Genomic DNA, 18,222 nt, shown 5'->3' on the forward strand with positions numbered 1-18,222 from the left:
GACCAGCATATGTGGGCAGCGAGTCTTAAGTTGGACTTTTCTATCCTGCAGACTCATTTTTTTTTATTTATTTAAATATATTTTATTGATTTTTTTACAGAGAGGAAGGGAGAGGAATAGAGAGTTAGAAACATCGATGAGAGAGAAACATCGATCAGCTGCCTCCTGCACATTCCCCACTGGGGATGTGCCCGCAACCAAGATACATGCCCTTGACCGGAATAGAACCTGGCTTCCGGTTGCTTCTCCTCCTGCAGCTTCTCTTCCCTCCAGTCTCGAAAGTGCACTCGCCCGTTCAGAACTGCGGTTTGAACAGACACAGCCGGGAAGTCAACAGGCAAGTCCCTCAACTCACCTGAGCCCAGAGCTCCCACAGAGCCCGGCCCGCCAGCGCCCAGAGGGACAAGGGCTGAGATCTCACGCGGTGATGGGAGAAGGGACGGTGGGGCAGGATGGGGGACGGGCTTGCAGGGGACCAGGCTGAGGCCCGGTGTGACGGCGTAAGCGTTGTGACCGCCGTAGCGTGCAGGACCCGGGTCCTCCAGGCTCACCCGTCCATATGGAAAGGAGAAAGCCAGCGCCGCAGCTGGCGGGCCTTCCCAGCGGGCAGAAGGCAGCCGCAGGGCCCTGCAGCCAGAGCCCCCCAAGGTGAATGAGGGTGCCGCTCCCAGCAGTCAGCAGGGGTGGGGCTGCAGATGGGAGCGGGTGGGAGGGCCCTGTGCCGCCAGGGGGACCTCCTGAGCTGGTGCCCTACACCCCCACACAGCCGAGACCCCAGCTTGCACATGGCCGTTTCCTCCAAGAACCGTGAGCTCAGCAGAAACGCCGCTCGAAACGAGGCCAAGCAGCCAAGTGAGTCCCGGTTCCCCTGGAAGCTGCACCCGGCGACGGGCTGGGAGGTGCAGGGCTGTTGAGAAAGCCTGGCCCTTGGCCCTGAGACCTGCACTGAGTTCCAGCTCGACTTCGCTCTGCACAGACGCCCACTGGGGAGCCCAGGCAAGGAGGCAGAGGGGACTCCCTCCCGCCGCGAAGGGGTGCCTCCTGTGGCCGGCGCTCGGGCCTCCCCAGGACTCTGACCTTGGCCTTCTTCCCCTGAAAGCTCCCGTCAAGGAAACGTCACCGTGTCCATAGCATACCTCCCGGTGCCGCACAACATGACATGCCCGCCCGTGGGAGCGGGACCCCTTGGGTGTGTGTGGAGGCAAGACTCCCAGACCCCCAGGGTGTGCACCTCAAAAAGGTGAGGAGCCCCTCTGGCCTGGACAGGCTCACGAGAAATGTGGGGTGGCCACAGGGGCCGAAGCCGGGCATGGAGCAGCCTGCAGAGGTCAGGCCTGCAGGGCAGTGAAGAGGACCCTCGGGGCCAGGGCCAGCCAGGACTTCCAAGGCCTGGGGAGAGGGCGCTGACGACAGCGGGAGCGGGATGGGGGCAGCTGAGGCTGGCGGGATGCAGCATACTGCCCCCCACCCCGAGGATGGGCCCCGCACTCTGAGGACGGGCCCCGACATTTCTGAACGTTTCCTCCCTCGTGTGTGAGCCCCGAGCCTGACTAGCACAGAAAAGCTGCTGTGCGCCGCCTCCGCCGTTTCTGACCAGACATTACCTTAACCCGAGCGCGGAGGGTGGGGCTGAAGGTCCCCGGGAGAGCCCTGCGGACAGCTCCCGGACGTGCGTGCGCAGGAGCCCGGGCTCTGGTCCGTCTGGACCTGGGCTGCCAGTCCCGCCCGCCCCTCTTAGAGCCTCGGCACGTCCCCGTCTCTGAGCTGCACGGGCACCTTCAAGGCCACGAGCGCAGCACTGAGCCCCGCATGCCGACCGCCCCCAGGGCCGGCTCCACGCTCCCGCCACAGCGTCCTGACTGCGTGCTGACCAATGTGCACCGGCCATGGGGGCTCAGGGATGGAGTGGGCACCACCCTCACACCTGCACGGCCCTCCGTGTCACAGCCCTGGCACCTGGCACCAAGGCGGACACCTCCGTCCGCACACGTGATGGAGAGCACAGCTCAGCAGCCCGCACACAGACCGGCTCAGGCATAGCTCTCGCATGACGCATGGCTGCCTGCTCCAACTCCACCCCGGCCTCCTACTCAGAAGCGTTTCCAAAAATAAAAGCGCCCCCCACGTACACTGCACATGACAGCAGTCAGACGCATGCGTGCTTCTAACGGAAAAAAGATGCTGTTCATGAAACCAAACAGAAAAACGCGTGGGACACAGAGAAGGGCTTCAGCGAGCCTCCCGGACTGAGCTTGCGAAACGCAGAGCGATCCCAGGCAGCCGAGCCAGCTCAGTGGGGCAGGACGGCCAGCTCAGGGGCCTCCTCCGGCTCCTCCCAGCCCGAGGGGCAGCATCTACCCCAGTGAGACCAAGACCTTTGGGCCCAGCATGTGCACCCAGCTGGGCCTGGCACGGGCCAGCACCCGTGGACAAACTCCAACCCGGCCTCCCTCACTCTGGAAAGGCCCCTGTCACCTCCTTCCCACAGACCCCGCCTGAGGCGCCTGTCCTGCTGTGGGACCCGCCCGGAGGGGGCAGCCTCCTCCGCCAGGTCCTGGGCACAGGACAGAGGCCTTCACCCTGGCCTGCAGCCTCCAGCACAGCACACACGGGACAGCTCGCCCCCGAGATGGTGCCTTGTGGGCGACCCAGGGGGGAGGGGTCGGGTGGGTGTGCCCCCTCCGGGACACTCAGCCTCCTCCTGCAGCACCACAGCCGTGGGGCCCGGCGGCCCCGCCTGCAGGGAGCTCATGGCCTCGCTGGGGTGGGGGTGTGACAAGTGCAGGAGGACGTGTGACAGAAGCACCTGGGGACCTGGGGACTTGGGGCCTGGAGGAGGCAGGACCGGGCGGGGCAGGTGGCTTTGGGGAGGAGACAGCCCACAGAGACGAGCGGCAGGCCATAGCCACGCGGGAGGAGCGGGGTGAGCCTGGCAGGGCGGGAGGCACGGCTGCTCACCTGCGAACACCTGGTGGTTGTTCCGCAGCAGCGTCTGCAGGCCGCCGCACTCCCGCTTCAGCCTCCGCAGGGTCTCCTGGTCCAGCTGGCCCGCGACCTCCGCCAGGGAAAGGCTCGCTATTGAAAAGGGGTCCCCCAACGACAGGAAAGGGCCATCACACCCTGTCCCTGTCCCATGGGCACAGAACCAGCCTCCCGTGAACTCAAATCCCTCACGCACGTCAGCAGGGACCACAGATGCTTAGACTTAACGTGCTTTAGTCTACACCCCTGCTGAACTAGTGGCAGGGCCGCCCCGTGCTGCCAGAGCTGGCTGCCCGCAGGCCCACCCTGTGCTCCCCACCAGGCCCACCCTGTGCTGCCCGTCAGGCCCTGCCCTGCAGCTGAGCCCAGGAGCCGAGCCTCCCGACAAGGTCAGCAGCGGCGATAACCCCACCTGCGAAGCCTCACTCTCACCGGCCTCCACCCGCCCGGAGAACGCGGGAACCCACGGGGAATGGAACACTGGCCCGGAAAGCCCCCACCTCCCGGCTCTGCCCCATGAGCTCCCCGCGCTGACCCTCACATGCAGCCCGGCCCCGGCCACGCAGCTCCACTCTGCCGCCCTCGTCCCTCCCACTGAGTCCTGCCCCAGCTCCCACGTGCCCCTCAGCCAGGCCTGCAGGGGGAGCCCCAGGCCTGCACCAGGTAGGTCCTGGGACAGACCACTCATGTCACAGAGTGCAGGCATGGAGGGCCCAGGCCTGGGGCGGGCTGGCCGTCACTAATCCCAGTGACCAGGAGAGCAAGGCTGCCTGTGGGGGGGCTGGAGGCTGAGGCCAAGGTCAGGCTCCCCCTCACGGGAGCATGTTCCCCAGCCGACAGGGAGCTGAAGCCTCAGACAGCCCTGGGGAGCATGGCTCCCCGGCTCCCAGACATCTCCGGGGGGGGGGGGGCTGAGGAGTGATAACTAGAGCCCCCCTCCTCCTGGGCTGGGAGAGAGCCTGTCCTGCTCACTAGGAGGCACCCCCAGGTTCCCGAAGGACCCCCAAGGGAAGCGCCATCCTGGAACGAAGGTCCAACTCCCGTCTTCAGTGCACTGGGGCTCTGGGCCCACCCAGCTTGCCTTCCTCTACCCTGGCTCCCTCAGTGGGGCACCCCTAGCTCAGTGATGGTGAACCTTTTGAGCTCGGCGTGTCAGCATTTTGAAAAACCCTAACTTAACTCTGGTGCCATGTCACATATAGAAATTTTTTGATATTTGCAACCATAGTAAAACAAAGACTTATATTTTTGATATTTATTTTATATGTTTAAATGCCATTTAACAAAGAAAAATCAACCAAAAAAATTAGCTTTCGCGTGTCACCTCTGACACGCGTGTCATAGGTTCGCCATCACTGCCCTAGGAGGTGGCTGTACCCACAGAACACCCCGTGGCACCCTGGGCTGCTGCAGCCACACAGCCACCTGGGCCAGGCCACGCTGGCGAGGGCTGCCGGGGTCCTGATCAGACACCAGGAGGGGCGGTGACTCTGGAGAGGGGACATGCTCAACGGGGGGTGTGGGGGGGGGGGGTGCTGCGTCACGAGGACACGAGACGGGAGGGAGTGAAAGGATGGAGACACTCGACTGTGACAACCTTCGTGGCTGAGGGAGAGCAGGAGGGTGGAGGACCCAGGATCCCTCCTCCCGGGCCTGTCCCACCCGTGGGGCCAGCCGGGGGGCCGTCCTGACAGGCTGAGGGGGAGAGGGGTCCTCAATTTCCTCATGACCCCAAACCTCAGGCAGGACTCTGGCTGGTGGACAGTCAGCTCCACAGCGCCCCCTGGTGGCTGTCCAAGATGCCTGCGGGCACAAGAGCAGCAGGGAAACCTTCCCAGCAGCCTGGGACCTGTGACCATGGGAACAACTTTAGGAAGACAATCGGGGCTCACACTTGGGCCCCCCGCCCTCGGACGCCACTGGCTGGACAGGGCACCCTCCTGCGAGGACAGTCAGGCACACGCCCTCCCGCCCAGAGAATTACAAACCCACCACACTCGTCAGAGTCCCGCCGGCACCAGTGACCGTGTGCTGCTGGGACAGGCCTCAGACCGGCGGTCTGGGAAGGCCCGTGAGGGCCCAGTGTCCCAACGGGCCCGCCCGCCTCTCCGTCTGCCAGCGGGACCCCCAGGGAACCAGGCCTGAGCTCGCACGCAGCCTGCCTGCCATCGCCGTCTCACACACAAACCCCCCACCGGCCGCACACAGGAGGGCGGCGCTGCCCGATGCCGCCAATGGCTGGGAGCGCAGAGCGTTACCTCCTCGGTTCCAGGTCTGTGGACTCCCGCCGCGAGGACTTCCTGGGCTTAACTGCTCTCCGCCCAACAACAGGTTTGCCACTTGCAAAACCACCTGGTCCACGAACTCCCTGGGGAGGGCGGTGCAGTTCCTCACGCGCTCAGCTCTGTCTCGGGGGTGAAACCCGGGCAGCCAGCGTCCCTCAGCCCCAGCCTCCAGGGCTCCAGGACCGTCGGGAGGACCGCAGGGGCAGCAGTCCACGCCCACGCTGCCAGCCTCAGCCTGGGGCGGGGTGGGGGCAGGCCCCGGGGCAGAGAGGCCTGCAGGGCAGCCCCGGCGGCGGCTGATGTACTGGGTCCTCTGCTGGTCCACGGAGGCTTCTGCGGCGCTCGGGTAGGTCCTGGATCTCCCCAGGAGGCACACCTGCGCGAGAAGGGGAGTCACCTCCTGCTCAGCACCCTCGGTCCTGCTCAGGAGCGCAAGTCACAGAACAGCCGCTCTCCATCGGGAGAGAAAGCCTCCTCCACGCACCACAGGGCCCGCGCCCTGACCGTGAGCAGCAGCCGCTCTCCTTCGGGAGAGAAAGCCTCCTCCACGCACCACAGGGCCCGCGCCCTGACCGTGAGCAGCAGCGGAAGCCCAGGAGGACGCACGTGCTCAGATCTGCGCGGGACGAACAGACGTCTGCGTGCTGACCGAGAGCTGCATCACTGTGCCCAAGGGCACCCACCTGAGACACTGCGCCCACGTCAGCCCCCCTCCACTCCCAGTCCCTGAAGGTCACCCTAAGAGCTTTCGGGGAGCGACAGGAGGAGCCGTCTTTATATCGGTCTCAGTCCAGCGCAGATGCTCCACCTGGCTCCTCCCTCCCTCCTTCGCGCCTGCCCACCAAGGCCACCTGCCCTTCGGAGCCCCTGGCGCCAGGCCGTCCAGGGACGCTGCCCAACAGCGTCTGTGCTTCCTCCTTGGGCACCAACTACAAAGCCAGGCGACAGGCGAGGCGAGAAAGCGAACGTGAGGAATCGCAGCCCCTCCAGTGCCCAGCTCCGCCACCTGCAGCGCGTGTGGCCACGGGCAGGCGCGTCCCTGTGCGAAACGGGCGCCTGGCGCAGGATCAGCCCGCTGAGTGCGCATCCACTCCTGCATCTGATCCCAAACCACCGTCACAAGGCACCGAGGCTGAGAGATTAGGGAATAGTCTGAGGTGCCTACAAATGCAGGGGAACAAGTAATAAAAAATCAAACTGTGGGACCCTCGTGCCCACCCACACGACCCAAACCTCAGTTTGCAGCACCTCTAACCTCAGAAGACACTGACTTGCCCGACGAGGGGGTGAGTGAGAGAAGGACGAGTCCTACAGGAAACACGGGTGGACTGAGCAGTGAGCACCCGGAGCCGCGGGGGCCCTCCCACCACCCGGTGGGCGCCGCCTCCAAGACACGGTCCTGACCGCCTGGCAGTCACAGGAGGGCGCCCTGGCCAATCACATTGCAGGTAAATCTGAAGTGGTGAGGCTCTGAATAAGAAAACCTTGAACAGTTCTGAGCTTCTAAACAGCCTTTAACGTCAGCCAATTGTTCGCGAATCCAGGACTCAGAACTGAGTGTGCTGAGCCTCAGACAACACTGCCCAGGCCAAGAGGTCTCCGCATGGGCCCCGCGGACACCTGCCCCGGGGAGGGAGGGTGGAGACGCCGGAGCCCCAGCGATGACCGCGTGTGCGCTTGGCACGGCGCCTTCGGGAACACCCTCCTTCCCAACACCGGTGTCCTTTACGGCTCCAACCTGGCCCTCAGCCCTCCCCTCAGCGCCACCGCCGCCCGCCAGGCACCAGGGGCTGGACGTACGCGCTTGGTGGAAGGGATCCGCAGGCAGTCCTCCTCCACGTGGAAGCCGCAGGCCGACCCCACCTCCCGGATGAAATCCAGGTACTCCCGGTACTGCGTCTTCTCACTCTGCCGCCGGCGGTACCTTCCAACGAAGTCGAAGAAGCAGCAGGGGAGGACGAAGAAACGGCAGCGGTAGGAGGACCTTCAAACACCCACAAGCAGACACCAGAGTCTTCAGCAGGTTCATCAGAGAAAACCCAGCCCAAAGCCACGTGGCCATTCACTACAGAGCCCTCAGCAGGCAGCCACGTGGCCATTCACTACAGAGCCCTCAGCAGGCCACGTGGCCATTCATTAAACCCTCAGCAGAGGGCCACGTGGCAGTCGTGGATCAGAAAACAGACGCCTGCTGCTGGCGCATTTTATTTTACATAAAAAGTGAAGCACAGCCTCCCCAGTGAGATTCCCGGAAACAGTGCAGCCCCCGGATCTCCCAGTGAGACACGCAGCGAGACTCCCACACAAGGGTTTCCCACTCCAGCTGCTCTGCCACCCGCACCCGCACCGAGTACAGGGCACCAAGATCTCAAGGCAGCGGGGATGGGAGGCGGGCACAGCGCGGGCAAGACCGAGAGCTGGCACGGTTCACAAGCTGCTGGAGAACAGGCAGCAGGAACCGGCGCCTAAAGGTCTCCTCTGACACAGGTGAGCGCCATCTGACATGCATGACGCTGCTGGAGAGACAGACGTGACTGCTGCCACCTGTTTGTGCACCGACAGGTTTTCCTTTGAAGATAAACCCTCCTCTTATAAAAAAAAAAATAGCAAAAAGCAAAAAAATCTTCCAGAAAAAATGACACATCTTTCACCACTGGATATAAATATCATAGAAGGAATGTTTTGATCATCACTGTCCAACAGAACAGCGTGTGAGCCACAGTTTTCTCTGGCCCCATATTTCAAGTAGTAAACTAGATGGAATTCTAGATTTACCCGATATTCTCATCTCATTCCAACAAGCTGAACCAGCTGCACGTCAGTGCTCAAGGGCCACGTGCACTGGGGCTACTGCTGCCCAGCGAGGTTCAGGCACCAGCAGCCCAGCCAGGCGCCTGCCGACTGCGCTTCTCCACTCACCTGGCCGCGATGACAGGGATCCACGGGGTCAGCTCATCGGAGTGGTTCCCGATTAGCCAATCAGCGTCAGGGAAGAGGGTCTCGTCACTCGGTGTGATGGCAGCTTCCTGAGAGGAAGACCCGGAGGCCGGTCAGTGAATGCAGAGCTGAGGCAGAGGTGGGCGGGCCCCGCAGAAGCACTGCCCCGCCCGGCAGGGCTCAGCGCTCTGAGCTCCTGGGTAGAAGGTGAGACCAGGACCAGGAGTGAGGACTGCACGGCCCTGCCTGCGGTCGGCCCCACGGGCACGAAATACTGGCTCTTCCAGGGCCATCACTAGAGAAACCAACGCTGTTCTCGGGCGAGTCTCCTTTTGACCATTGAAAATGCGCTTCTTCACTCACTCACACACACACACACACACACACACACACACAGGGCGCCACGGGGGCCGCGTGAGCTGCCGCACGTGCCAATGCCCTGAGCCCCGGCGTATGCTGGTACCTCCTCTTACCCCGACGGGCATGATGACATCCCGGCCGTTTCTGAAGTTAAGCTCGAGGGGTTGCTTTTACGGTTTAAGGGCTCTCAACACCAGCCTTTGTGCTCAACAGACCGTCCTGGCTCGGACCAAGGCCTGTTGCTGCCTGCCCCTCTCACCCGCAGGCAGGAGTCTGCCCTTGGCCTGCGGACGCGGGGAATTTTGAACTCAACCGTGTTACTCAGACCCCTTCAGACCCGAGTTTAAAACGTTTCAATGTGTTAGGATGTGGGACTACACAAGCAAACACAACCCTGTACACGAGCAGAGCATCCACATGAGACAATGTCTGCAGCATCACCCTCGACTTCTACAAGAAAGGGAGGCAGAGAAAACCCAAATGCAACCATGTGCCCGAGACCTCATTCAAAGCAGGGAGCTAGCGCCGGGAGAGGTCCTGGCTGCCACACTGCCCCCTACTTTTGTTATAACAACAAAACGTGTCCTGAGCAACGTGTCGCTAGGCAATGTCATCGTCGTGCGAGCACCACACACCAGAGCGCTACTCAGCTGCTAGGGGCGCTGCTGCGGGGCCGCCCTCCGCCCTCAGGAGACGGTGCTCTCTCGTGGGCACCAGCACCAGCGGCTCTTGGCGGAGGATGGAGTGACCTGGGAACTTCAGCCCACGGTCACGGGCTGGACCCGGCTACCAGACGGCTGAGAGCAAGCGGCTGCCAGCTCCACAGGGCCCAGCCCAGGTTCATTTCACCACCCTCGCCTGGCCCTCACCAGCTGCCCTCTGCCCCCGGCAGCTCCCAGCACCACGGAAGATGTGGTCCCCACGGCAGGCCCCACGCAGGGACACGCCTCCAGCCCCAGAGGCCAGCATCCTCTCCAGCTGCACAAGAGGCTTTGAAAAATCCAAACGTTCACCTTTTCCTAAACCTCAGGTGAATCGGGTCGGTGTGAACGGGTGGGCAGCACGACTGGGCTGCACACAGAAACACACTCAGCAAACAGCCGTGACGAGGGGACGGCCACGGGGAGGCAGGGCACGAACAAGCCAGTACCTCTAAGCGCGTCTGCGGCCCATACACGTCCCAGAGCTTCCTTCTTCGGACATCAAGCCCTCTGCCTGGATGCTGAGTGTCAGAAAACGCAGGTTAAGTTCTGTCACCAAAACAGATGAGCAAGGACGAGTGACAGCCCGCAGTACGGCCGTCAGCGGAAAGCACAGGGACCCACGCGACACCTGGATGCGACAGCTCAGTTTCTCAGAATGTAGACGCGCCCCTGCCAGGCACCGGCGGCCCCTGCTGTGGGTTCAGCAAGGGGACAGGAGTGGGGTGAAGGAGCAGCTCTGTGGGTTCAGCAAGGGGACAGGAGTGGGGTGAAGGAGCTCTGTGGGTTCAGCAAAGGGAGGGGATGGGGGTGAAGGAGCAGCTCTGTGGGTTCAGCAAGGGGACAGGAGTGGGGTGAAGGATCAGCTCTGTGGGTTCAGCAAGGGGACAGGGATGGGGGTGGGGGTGAAGGAGCAGCTCTGCGGGTTCAGCAAGGGGACAGGGTGGGGTGAAGGAGCAGCCCTAGCTGGAGCCCAGGAGACGGGCCTGGAAAGGGAGGCACCTCGGCCGTCGGGTTCAGACCTCAGTTGGCTCCTGGTCCAGCTCGCATCCCTCAACCCCCGCCCCAAGCCCATCCTGGTGGCTTGGCACCGGGCACACAGCGACCGCACTCCGGGACCACACTCGAGCCCTCACAGGCACCCGCATTTCACACCCCTACCCGCCCCCCCCCCCCCGTCTTCACCCACCACCTCCGGGTCACCACCGAACGGGCCAACGCACAGCGACCTGTTTACAGTATCGGTTACTCTTCTAAGCAGCTCAGGGAGTACAAGCTACAAGCCCCGTCCCAGCCCCACCGGGAGGACAAACATGTCTGACCCGCAAGGCAGAGGCTGCGGTGGACAGACGTCAGCCTTGGGGTCAGCACTGGGCTTCCAATCCCAGCTGACTCTTGAGTGTGAGGCTGCTGAGCCCAGCCAGCTGCGCCGGGGGACCAGGTGACCGTCCTAGCGCGCTGGACTCGCCGGGCAGGCAGAGATGTGGCAGGAGTGGGGTGGGTGCCGTGGCCAGTGCTAAGTGCCACCGCCTGCACCTCACTGACCAGGCAGTGGCGGCCAGCGAGCCCCGCGGGCTCACAGCGTAGTGCCCGGGCCGTCCTGCGCTGGACTCCAGCCTCTCGAGGCAGAAGCCCTGCCCTTGCCCCTCCGAGGCCTTGAAACGGTGGGCTTCCTGCAGGAAACATCCAACAGCAACACCTGTGCTGCTGAAGCCTGACGTTTCCTGGCGCGCCTGCCCCCAGAGCACCTCCCTGACACCGCCCTTCCTGTGCACAGCCTGCCCGGCAACACGCCATGGCCGCCAGCCCGTGCCCACGGCAGGCCGCTCGCCTCGGTAGCACCGGAAGCGCTCAGGGAGCCTGTGCCGGGCGTGAGGACACTTTGGGAAAGGCGCCGCCAGGCCCCGGGCCCGCCTTACCCCCGCCCCGCTCAGGATGTGCGCCGAGGCCCCCTTACCCCCGCCCCGCTCAGGATGTGCGCCAAGGCCCCCTTACCCCCGCCCCGCTCAGGATGTGAGCCGAGGCCCCCTTACCCCCGCCCCGCTCAGGATGTGCGCCGAGGCCCCCTTACCCCCGCCCCGCTCAGGATGTGTGCCAGGAGGCCGTTTCCGCAGCCCAGGTCCACAAAGGACTGCTTCGCTGTCACGCCCCGCGCGGCTCGCTCTTCTTCCCATAGGACCTAATAGAAAACACAAAGTCTGTGTGTAAGTCACTCTAACCCGGAAACTCAGACACCAGCCCCACGTGACGACTGGCACTCTCAGAGCGGGTGGGAGGCCTCTCTGAGGTTCCGGGCTTCTGCGCAGGCGGGCAGGTGCGGGTGGGTGGGCGCGGGTGGTGCTGCGTGCGGCAGGGCTCCCTCCTGCCAGCAAGTCCACATTAAAGGGGTTGTCCCTGGGCAGCCTGAGAGTAGTTCCTTCCTGCTTTCTCTGTGTTCTTTCAAGTTTTGTGCACAACGATAATCAAACAAAACCATGCCATTTCTAAAGAGACTAAGAATTACGGTTGCGATGAAACTGGAGGATGCCTAGTTTAAACACTTTACAGGTAAGAAACCAAGAGCAGCGAGGCAGGGCACGTCCACACGCAGGTGGGGAGAAGCCGGTCAGGAACGCCCACAGCCAGGACCCGAGCCTGGGCGGAAGGCGCGTCCTCAGCGGGCGCCCAGCGCTCCGCTAGCACCTGTTACCACGGAAGCGCTGCTCAGCCTGAGTCCCAGGCAGGCTGCCCAGCGCACCCGCTGCGACCCTCGGGCAAGTTACTAGTAAAAGTGAACGTTTCGTGTGCGACCAGCCTTGCCCAGGGGTGAGCACCCTAAGCGGGGGTCTGGCAGCCCCTGCCAGGCCCCTCCCCCACGCCCGTCCGCTCGGTCAGGAGCGTCCTTACCAGCAGGTAGGCAGCAATAGCCACGTCTTCATACACGAACTTCTCAGGATCAGTCACTTCAGGCCACACCTGAAAAAGTCCCCGAGGACACACGTCATTCTCCGCCTCCACCATGTCTCAACACTTAGTACAGCCACAAGGCGTAAGTCACACTGGACTCATGACGCAATAACATTTAAAACATAAACTTGTTCCCAAGGCAGAAATTCACAGGCCCTGGCAGTGAGACATCTGTGTACAGACACCCAGAACCGTGTCCGTGCACAGGACGCGCCAGAGCGAGGCCATCCCAGGCAGGTTTCGCAGTAAAGACGAGGCACGCAGATAACTAGAGGAGGCCCTGGGCACCTCAGGACACTCAGCTAGCAGCCTGGCCCTTCTTCAGATGAGGATGAGCAGCAAGGAAGCGAGGTGGATGGGGAGCCAAGGAGCCGGGGCAGGACCAGTGCTCCCTCGGTCTGCAGGGACTGACCGTCCCTCCCAGCTGTTCTGTCCCTGCCTCCCTGTCTGTAAAGCAGGAATAAACTCAACCACCCCACAGGATGACCCCTGGATGTGCAAGCAGGGGTCTCATTATTAACATGAACAATGTGCATAACGGCCTGGCCAGTGTGGCTCAGTGGTGGAGCATCAACCCATGCACTGAGAGGTCACGGGTCCGATTCCCGGTCAGGGCACATGCCTAGAGTGCTGGCTCAATCCCCAGTAGGGGGGTGCAGGAGGCAGCCAACTGATGATTCTCTTTCATCATCAATGTTTCTACCTCTCTCTCCCTCTCCCTTCCTCTCTCTGTCTCTAAAAAAAACACAACAAAACAAAAAACAACAACAACAATGCGCAGAACAGGCATCTGGCAGAAGATGAAAAGGCAATGGCTGATGTTCAACATCCCAATTTCTGTTCCAGTCAGAGCAGGGTGGGCCGGACGGTCGGGACAAACCATCTAAAACTGGAAGAGCATGAAAGCCCCCGAGAAGGTACCTTACTCGCAGTTAACATGACAACCCAGGACTCCGTGGCTGGGCTCCAGACCCTGTACACGTTTCAGCAGGAAGGGTGCTGCCCAGCCGGGGCCGGGTGCTGTGTCACACAGCGACAGGTGACTGACAGCACAAGGCACACGGAAATGACAGGTCGCAGCTACTTCAAGGAGGGAGGGAGATGTGAACGGGGAAGAGTAAAAAGCAGGCTCAACTCCCTAATGATGCTGTACTTCTTACCACATTTCGCACCGCTCAGGAGTTTTCTCGTGTTTCGAGGGCCATCTGTTAAGGACCGCTCACGAGTGTTCTCGTTTTTCACGCCCATGGAAAAAGGAGCGAATCTAGATACTTATGTAAATTTTGTTTGGTCCCTCTTCATAGAGGAAAATGTTTTACGCAGTACCGTACGTTAAAAAAAGTACTAGGAACTTTAATTGTTTGTTTTTGAAAATGAAAATGTTATAATTATTGAAAAACAACACCTAAAGTGCATTATGATGATTTAAATAACATGCAGTTTGCCCAAAAACGTGCGGTCCCTGGCGTATGTCTTAGAGATTTCTATGCGGTACGCAATGTGTTAAGCTTCATGTGAACACCTGTGTTTGTCCTTACCTGCTTTCTACTTCTTAGAAAGTTAAGGACACGTTACAAAAGTTACCTCCTTTTTGTAAGGATGTACTTTTGTACTTTAACTTTCATATATTTTCTTAAAATACGTTTAAGTTCAAACCAGAGAATTATGGTGATTTAGTAATTAATTTAATGTTCAATTATTTAAAATTAAATACTAGTATTTCCCGTTTGTTTTCTTGGGGGAAAACTTAGTCATGTGCCAAAAAGTAAATACATTGCTTTCCACGATACAGCTGCAGCCGTTTTTGTGGTCTGCAGCCCTAAGCACGTCAGGGCACAGCTGCGCAAGGTCAGGCGGGCGCCCTGACAGTGTCTGCACCTGGGGGAGCGGGAACGCGCCCAGGAGCGGTCCCACCTGCGCACGTGGTCAATGTCCCAGCATTACCTGGACCATGTGCTTGTACTTGTCTTTGAGCTCCTGGTAGGTGTGGCTGTACTTGAGGATGGGGAGGAGGGACAGGGTGCTTTTGAAGCCACTGCTCTCGCTCGCCACAGACCACCGGGCCAGCCTGGCCGGCAGCTCGCGCCCAAGCCAGGCGGGTTTGGGATACACAGTCCCATCCGATTGCCATCTTTCTGGACAGAAAATCAAAACAGATATGAACCTTTAAAAATAAGAGAAACACGAATAAGCAGAGCTGGTTTCAGTTCTTTTTAAGTTACCTGTTTATCTAACAAAGGAGCGAGGAGACAGCTAAGTTACCAAATATTTTACCCAAACACAAAACCACCGGGAACACGCTACAGAATGTTCATCTGACAGAGAAAAACACACTTAAGCAGAAAGAGTTCCACTTCTCTTGCCAACACTGTTAAACCCCCACCAGCCCGCCGGAGGCTAGGCCATGAACCACGCTCCCCCTGCGACTGCAGCACCGGCCACAGGCGCCACAGCCCACGGACACGCCTGGCCCTGCTGCGCTTCACACCTCCCACACGGCTACTCACACGTGAGTGCGCTGGCTCAGCAGGGATCTGCTGGCCCGAGAGCCGCGAGCTCAGCGCAGCGTACGGGCACACTCGCAGGCCCCGCGCAGTTCCCAGGCCCCTCTGCCCACGGTGTGTTCCGGCACCAGAACACGGCCAGGTCCTGGCTCCCACCTGTGCTGTCGCGCTCTGCCCAGCTCCTGGCACAGCATTAACAAGCTTACTAAATACCCACTATATCTAAAACCACGTAGGCCTTGGCAAGAAATAAACAAACTTATACTCACTCTCCATTACCAAGTTGTAAGAAATAAAATAACAAAGGGATCTGAGTTTACTTCAACTCATTGTTAGTAAGTGCTACATGGGACGGAGGGACTCACGACTCCCACCAGGCCGTGACCACACGCAGGCCAGGCACCAGCTGGAACAAAGCGTGTGGAAACGCCAGGAGAAGGCAATTCGCACAAGCCCTAACCCTGAGAGCCCCTCAGCTAGCTCTTCCCTGGCCCGGGTCGCGCAGCGGCCTGGAGCAGCACTGGAGGAGGAGCCAATATTTAGCTCTCACCATTCTTCACGGCCACGGCGGAGCTGAATCTGATACACGTTGCTCATCTGAACCTTCAAACTGCCTTGGTCATCTTCTTCCAAAGGTAAAAATGTGACAGTTCCCCTGAGGACATCTGGGGAAGAAACGATAGAGAAGATGAGAGCGGCCTTAACAGACGCTGCATTCGCAATAGTAACGAGCTGGGTGTTGGGCTTTGTCTGCCAGGCTCCCACCCCACGGACAACGGTGCCCAGGACAGGCAGGCTCTCCTGTCCTGCTCCCTGCGGCCTCGAGCCCACCCGTGCCAGCAGGAGGAGCCCTCACCCCCCTGACAGGGCGACAGGAGCGCCAGCGGCATGGCAATCAATGGTGGGGGGTCCTTGGCACCAGTCCACCGCAGCAATCCCCACTTTGGGGTACAACGGAGGAGGAAAACGGTCAGTGCAAAACCGCCCAGTAGTGACCCAGCCCAGCGGTGAGGCAGCCCTGGGCCAGGCCCTGCCCCACGAGACAGCTCTGCTCCGCTCCCAGCTGCCTCAGGCTGCGCTGGCTTTCCTTTCTGCTCAGGCAGGGAGAAGTGTCTTCCGTGGAAGGGGAAAGTGGCTTTCAATACCACCGGGAGCTGGTTTATCTGGACAGAAGTTCCGCCCCTGGTCCCCGATTGGTCTTTCCTCATGCCAATGTGTGGGCAGTGGCTATAGTGTTTGGCTCATGCAAATATGTGGGGAGGGGCTACAGTGTTTGGACAGGTTCAAGCCTCGGACTAATGAGAGGGCACAGTCCTGTCATTGCCACGTGCAAGTCCCAGCTTGGAGGACAGAGCCCTCCCAGCACAATTATAGCCAACAGCTGTGGTTGTAAGCTTGAACCTATGGTCCGAACACGTGGCCCCACGTGCCTGAGTGATGTGGGCTTGATAGAGTTCAGGTGCATGTAGTTGAGTAGGATCGAAACTCATGAGAATGTTGTAAACATCTTGACCACGCCCTTACCTTGCCTCATGGAATCTGGCTATAAAATAAAGACACGGCTTGTAGTCCGTGGCACTGTCTCTCTCCATCAGAGAGGACAGCGTCCCACCGAGACCTAGCTTTCTTCTCTTGTCTGTCTTTTCTCCATCCTTCACTGCCCCCTCTCAGGCTCACCGAACCTGGCTGAGCTGGCGCGGCACATAAGGCGCCCAACGGGGGGCTGAGTACGCCATGGCCGTGCCGGCTCGCCACACAAATGAAGACTCCAAATCTCCACAGTATGATTGGTCCAAAAGGCACTGTCCTGACTGGTCAGAATACAGTCACTCCTATAAATGGCTGCTAGGATCTGTTTTTGTTGGTTTGTTTTTGTGTTTTAATTTGAGCCCCGTTAGCTACAAGAAGCCCTTCTTAGTAGGTGTCTGCTTTCTCAGGGTCCACACTCACGAAGAGAAAGAAGTTCAGCCCGGCCTCTCCTCAGTGAAGCCAATCTGAGGATGCAGAGGTGAAATGTGAAAGTTGATAAAAGCTGGAAGACCTCCTATCCTGCCCCAGCCGGACAGGGCTGGGGAGGGCCTCCCGGAGGAGGGGTCACCTGGAAGTCTTAGGGCCACAGAGGCACAGTATTGGGGGGGGAGGTACACACCTACCAGCCACTCTGTATTGCTGCATGTAGACAGAACCACGGCCTGAAGGTGTCTACACCCTAACGCCCAGAACCTGTGACTACATACACGTGTTACATGGCAAAGAGGGGACTTGGCAGATGTGGTTCAGGCTACAGACGGAGGAGAGGGAGATACAGGCGGGCTCCATCTGGCCGGGTGAGCCCTGAAGGCGGAGGCCCGGGTTCTCCAGCTGGAGGCGGAAGCGGTGCCGCAGAGGGGACGCCAGAGATCCCAAGCGTGAGCAGGGCCCCGCGACCCGCAGCCAGAGCCAGAGGCGGCTCAGCGAGCTCCTCCAGGAGCGGCCTTTCCCGCATCGCTTCACCTGCTACGCTCCTACCTGTGGGTCCGCGTCCGCTGTGCCTTGCCCTTCTCCCCCAAGCCTTCCAGACGCCCCCAGTCCACACCCCATCCTCTGCGCTAAGGACACACATTTCTACGCGCCCCTCACGGAACAGTAACAAACCTGCCACCTCGCTAGGACAGGGCAGGAACTGGACCCGCAGGCACCTTATGTGCCTTCCCACCGACCTGAGGTTCAGCCAGTGCGTGTCAACCTAACTGCGTCTAGCCATGCTCTTCACCCAGCTCAGCAGGCTCCTCGAGCCCTTCTCCACTGGCCCCAACGCTGGCCCATGGACATCTCAACAGACGCTAACACGGCTTCCAGCAGCTCGGGGCTGCATCCCTGGGACGACCCCAGGCCCCTTTAAAGTGCCTGCCTGAGGGATCGCAAGACGACAAAGAATCGATCTTCCAGCCCACACCTCAAGAAGGGGCCGACCCCCGCCTCTCCGCCTGTGTGTGTGTGTATGTGTGGGGGGGGGGGGGCTGGGGGGTTTAGGAACCTAACTGCCACCTGCACCAGTTAACAACCCCCCGTGTGTTTCACATGCATCAGCCCCCCCCCCCCTCTTGAACACGCCCAGGCACAAATCCAGGAGTTGGAGCCACCTGGGCCGCCTCCCACTGTCAGTGCGTGACTGATGGGAGTCTGTCCTGGCCCCGTCAGCGCCGGCCGGTTGGTCTGGACGCCTCCCGCCATCGGAGACACCCTTACCCCGCGCCACCATCTCTCTCCGCGGAGCCGCGAGCGGGCAGCGCCGGCTCCTCTTGGGGATGACGGTCCTGAGCGCCACGTCGAGCTCGTGCTGAGCCTCCGCCTGCAGCCCCGGCCCTGGGCCTGCGAGGAAGGCCAGCAGCTCCCGGTGGTCGCCGGCGAGGCTCCGGGAGAAATCGTCCCAGAGAGAATCCAGGTCCGGGGCGCGGACGGCGCCCTCCCCGGGCTGCCCGGGGGCCCCTGCGAGCAGAGGCGCTGCCGCGGCGGCTTCCCTCTCGC

The 18,222-nt window shown here is 60.8% G+C and overlaps 1 protein-coding gene across 1 annotated transcript; it reads right to left on the reverse strand.

Annotated features, from left to right (window-relative positions):
• Window positions 1-228: 228 nt before the first annotated feature.
• On the reverse strand, window positions 229-18,216 carry TRMT44 (tRNA methyltransferase 44 homolog; the record flags this gene model as incomplete). Its single annotated transcript, XM_023749120.1, has 12 exons — window positions 17,944-18,216; window positions 15,266-15,380; window positions 14,156-14,375; window positions 12,152-12,220; window positions 11,337-11,444; window positions 9,715-9,786; window positions 8,187-8,293; window positions 7,068-7,251; window positions 6,543-6,575; window positions 5,241-5,643; window positions 2,959-3,075; window positions 229-301 (listed from the first exon to the last, which is right to left on the reverse strand). Coding segments are annotated over exons 1-12 (1,514 nt in total), but the record flags the coding sequence as incomplete, so codon positions are not given.
• Between the last annotated feature and the right edge of the window lie 6 nt (window positions 18,217-18,222).

Source organism: Myotis lucifugus, unplaced genomic scaffold (assembly GCF_000147115.1).
Source record: "Myotis lucifugus unplaced genomic scaffold, Myoluc2.0 scaffold_2968, whole genome shotgun sequence".
NCBI lineage: Eukaryota > Metazoa > Chordata > Mammalia > Chiroptera > Vespertilionidae > Myotis > Myotis lucifugus.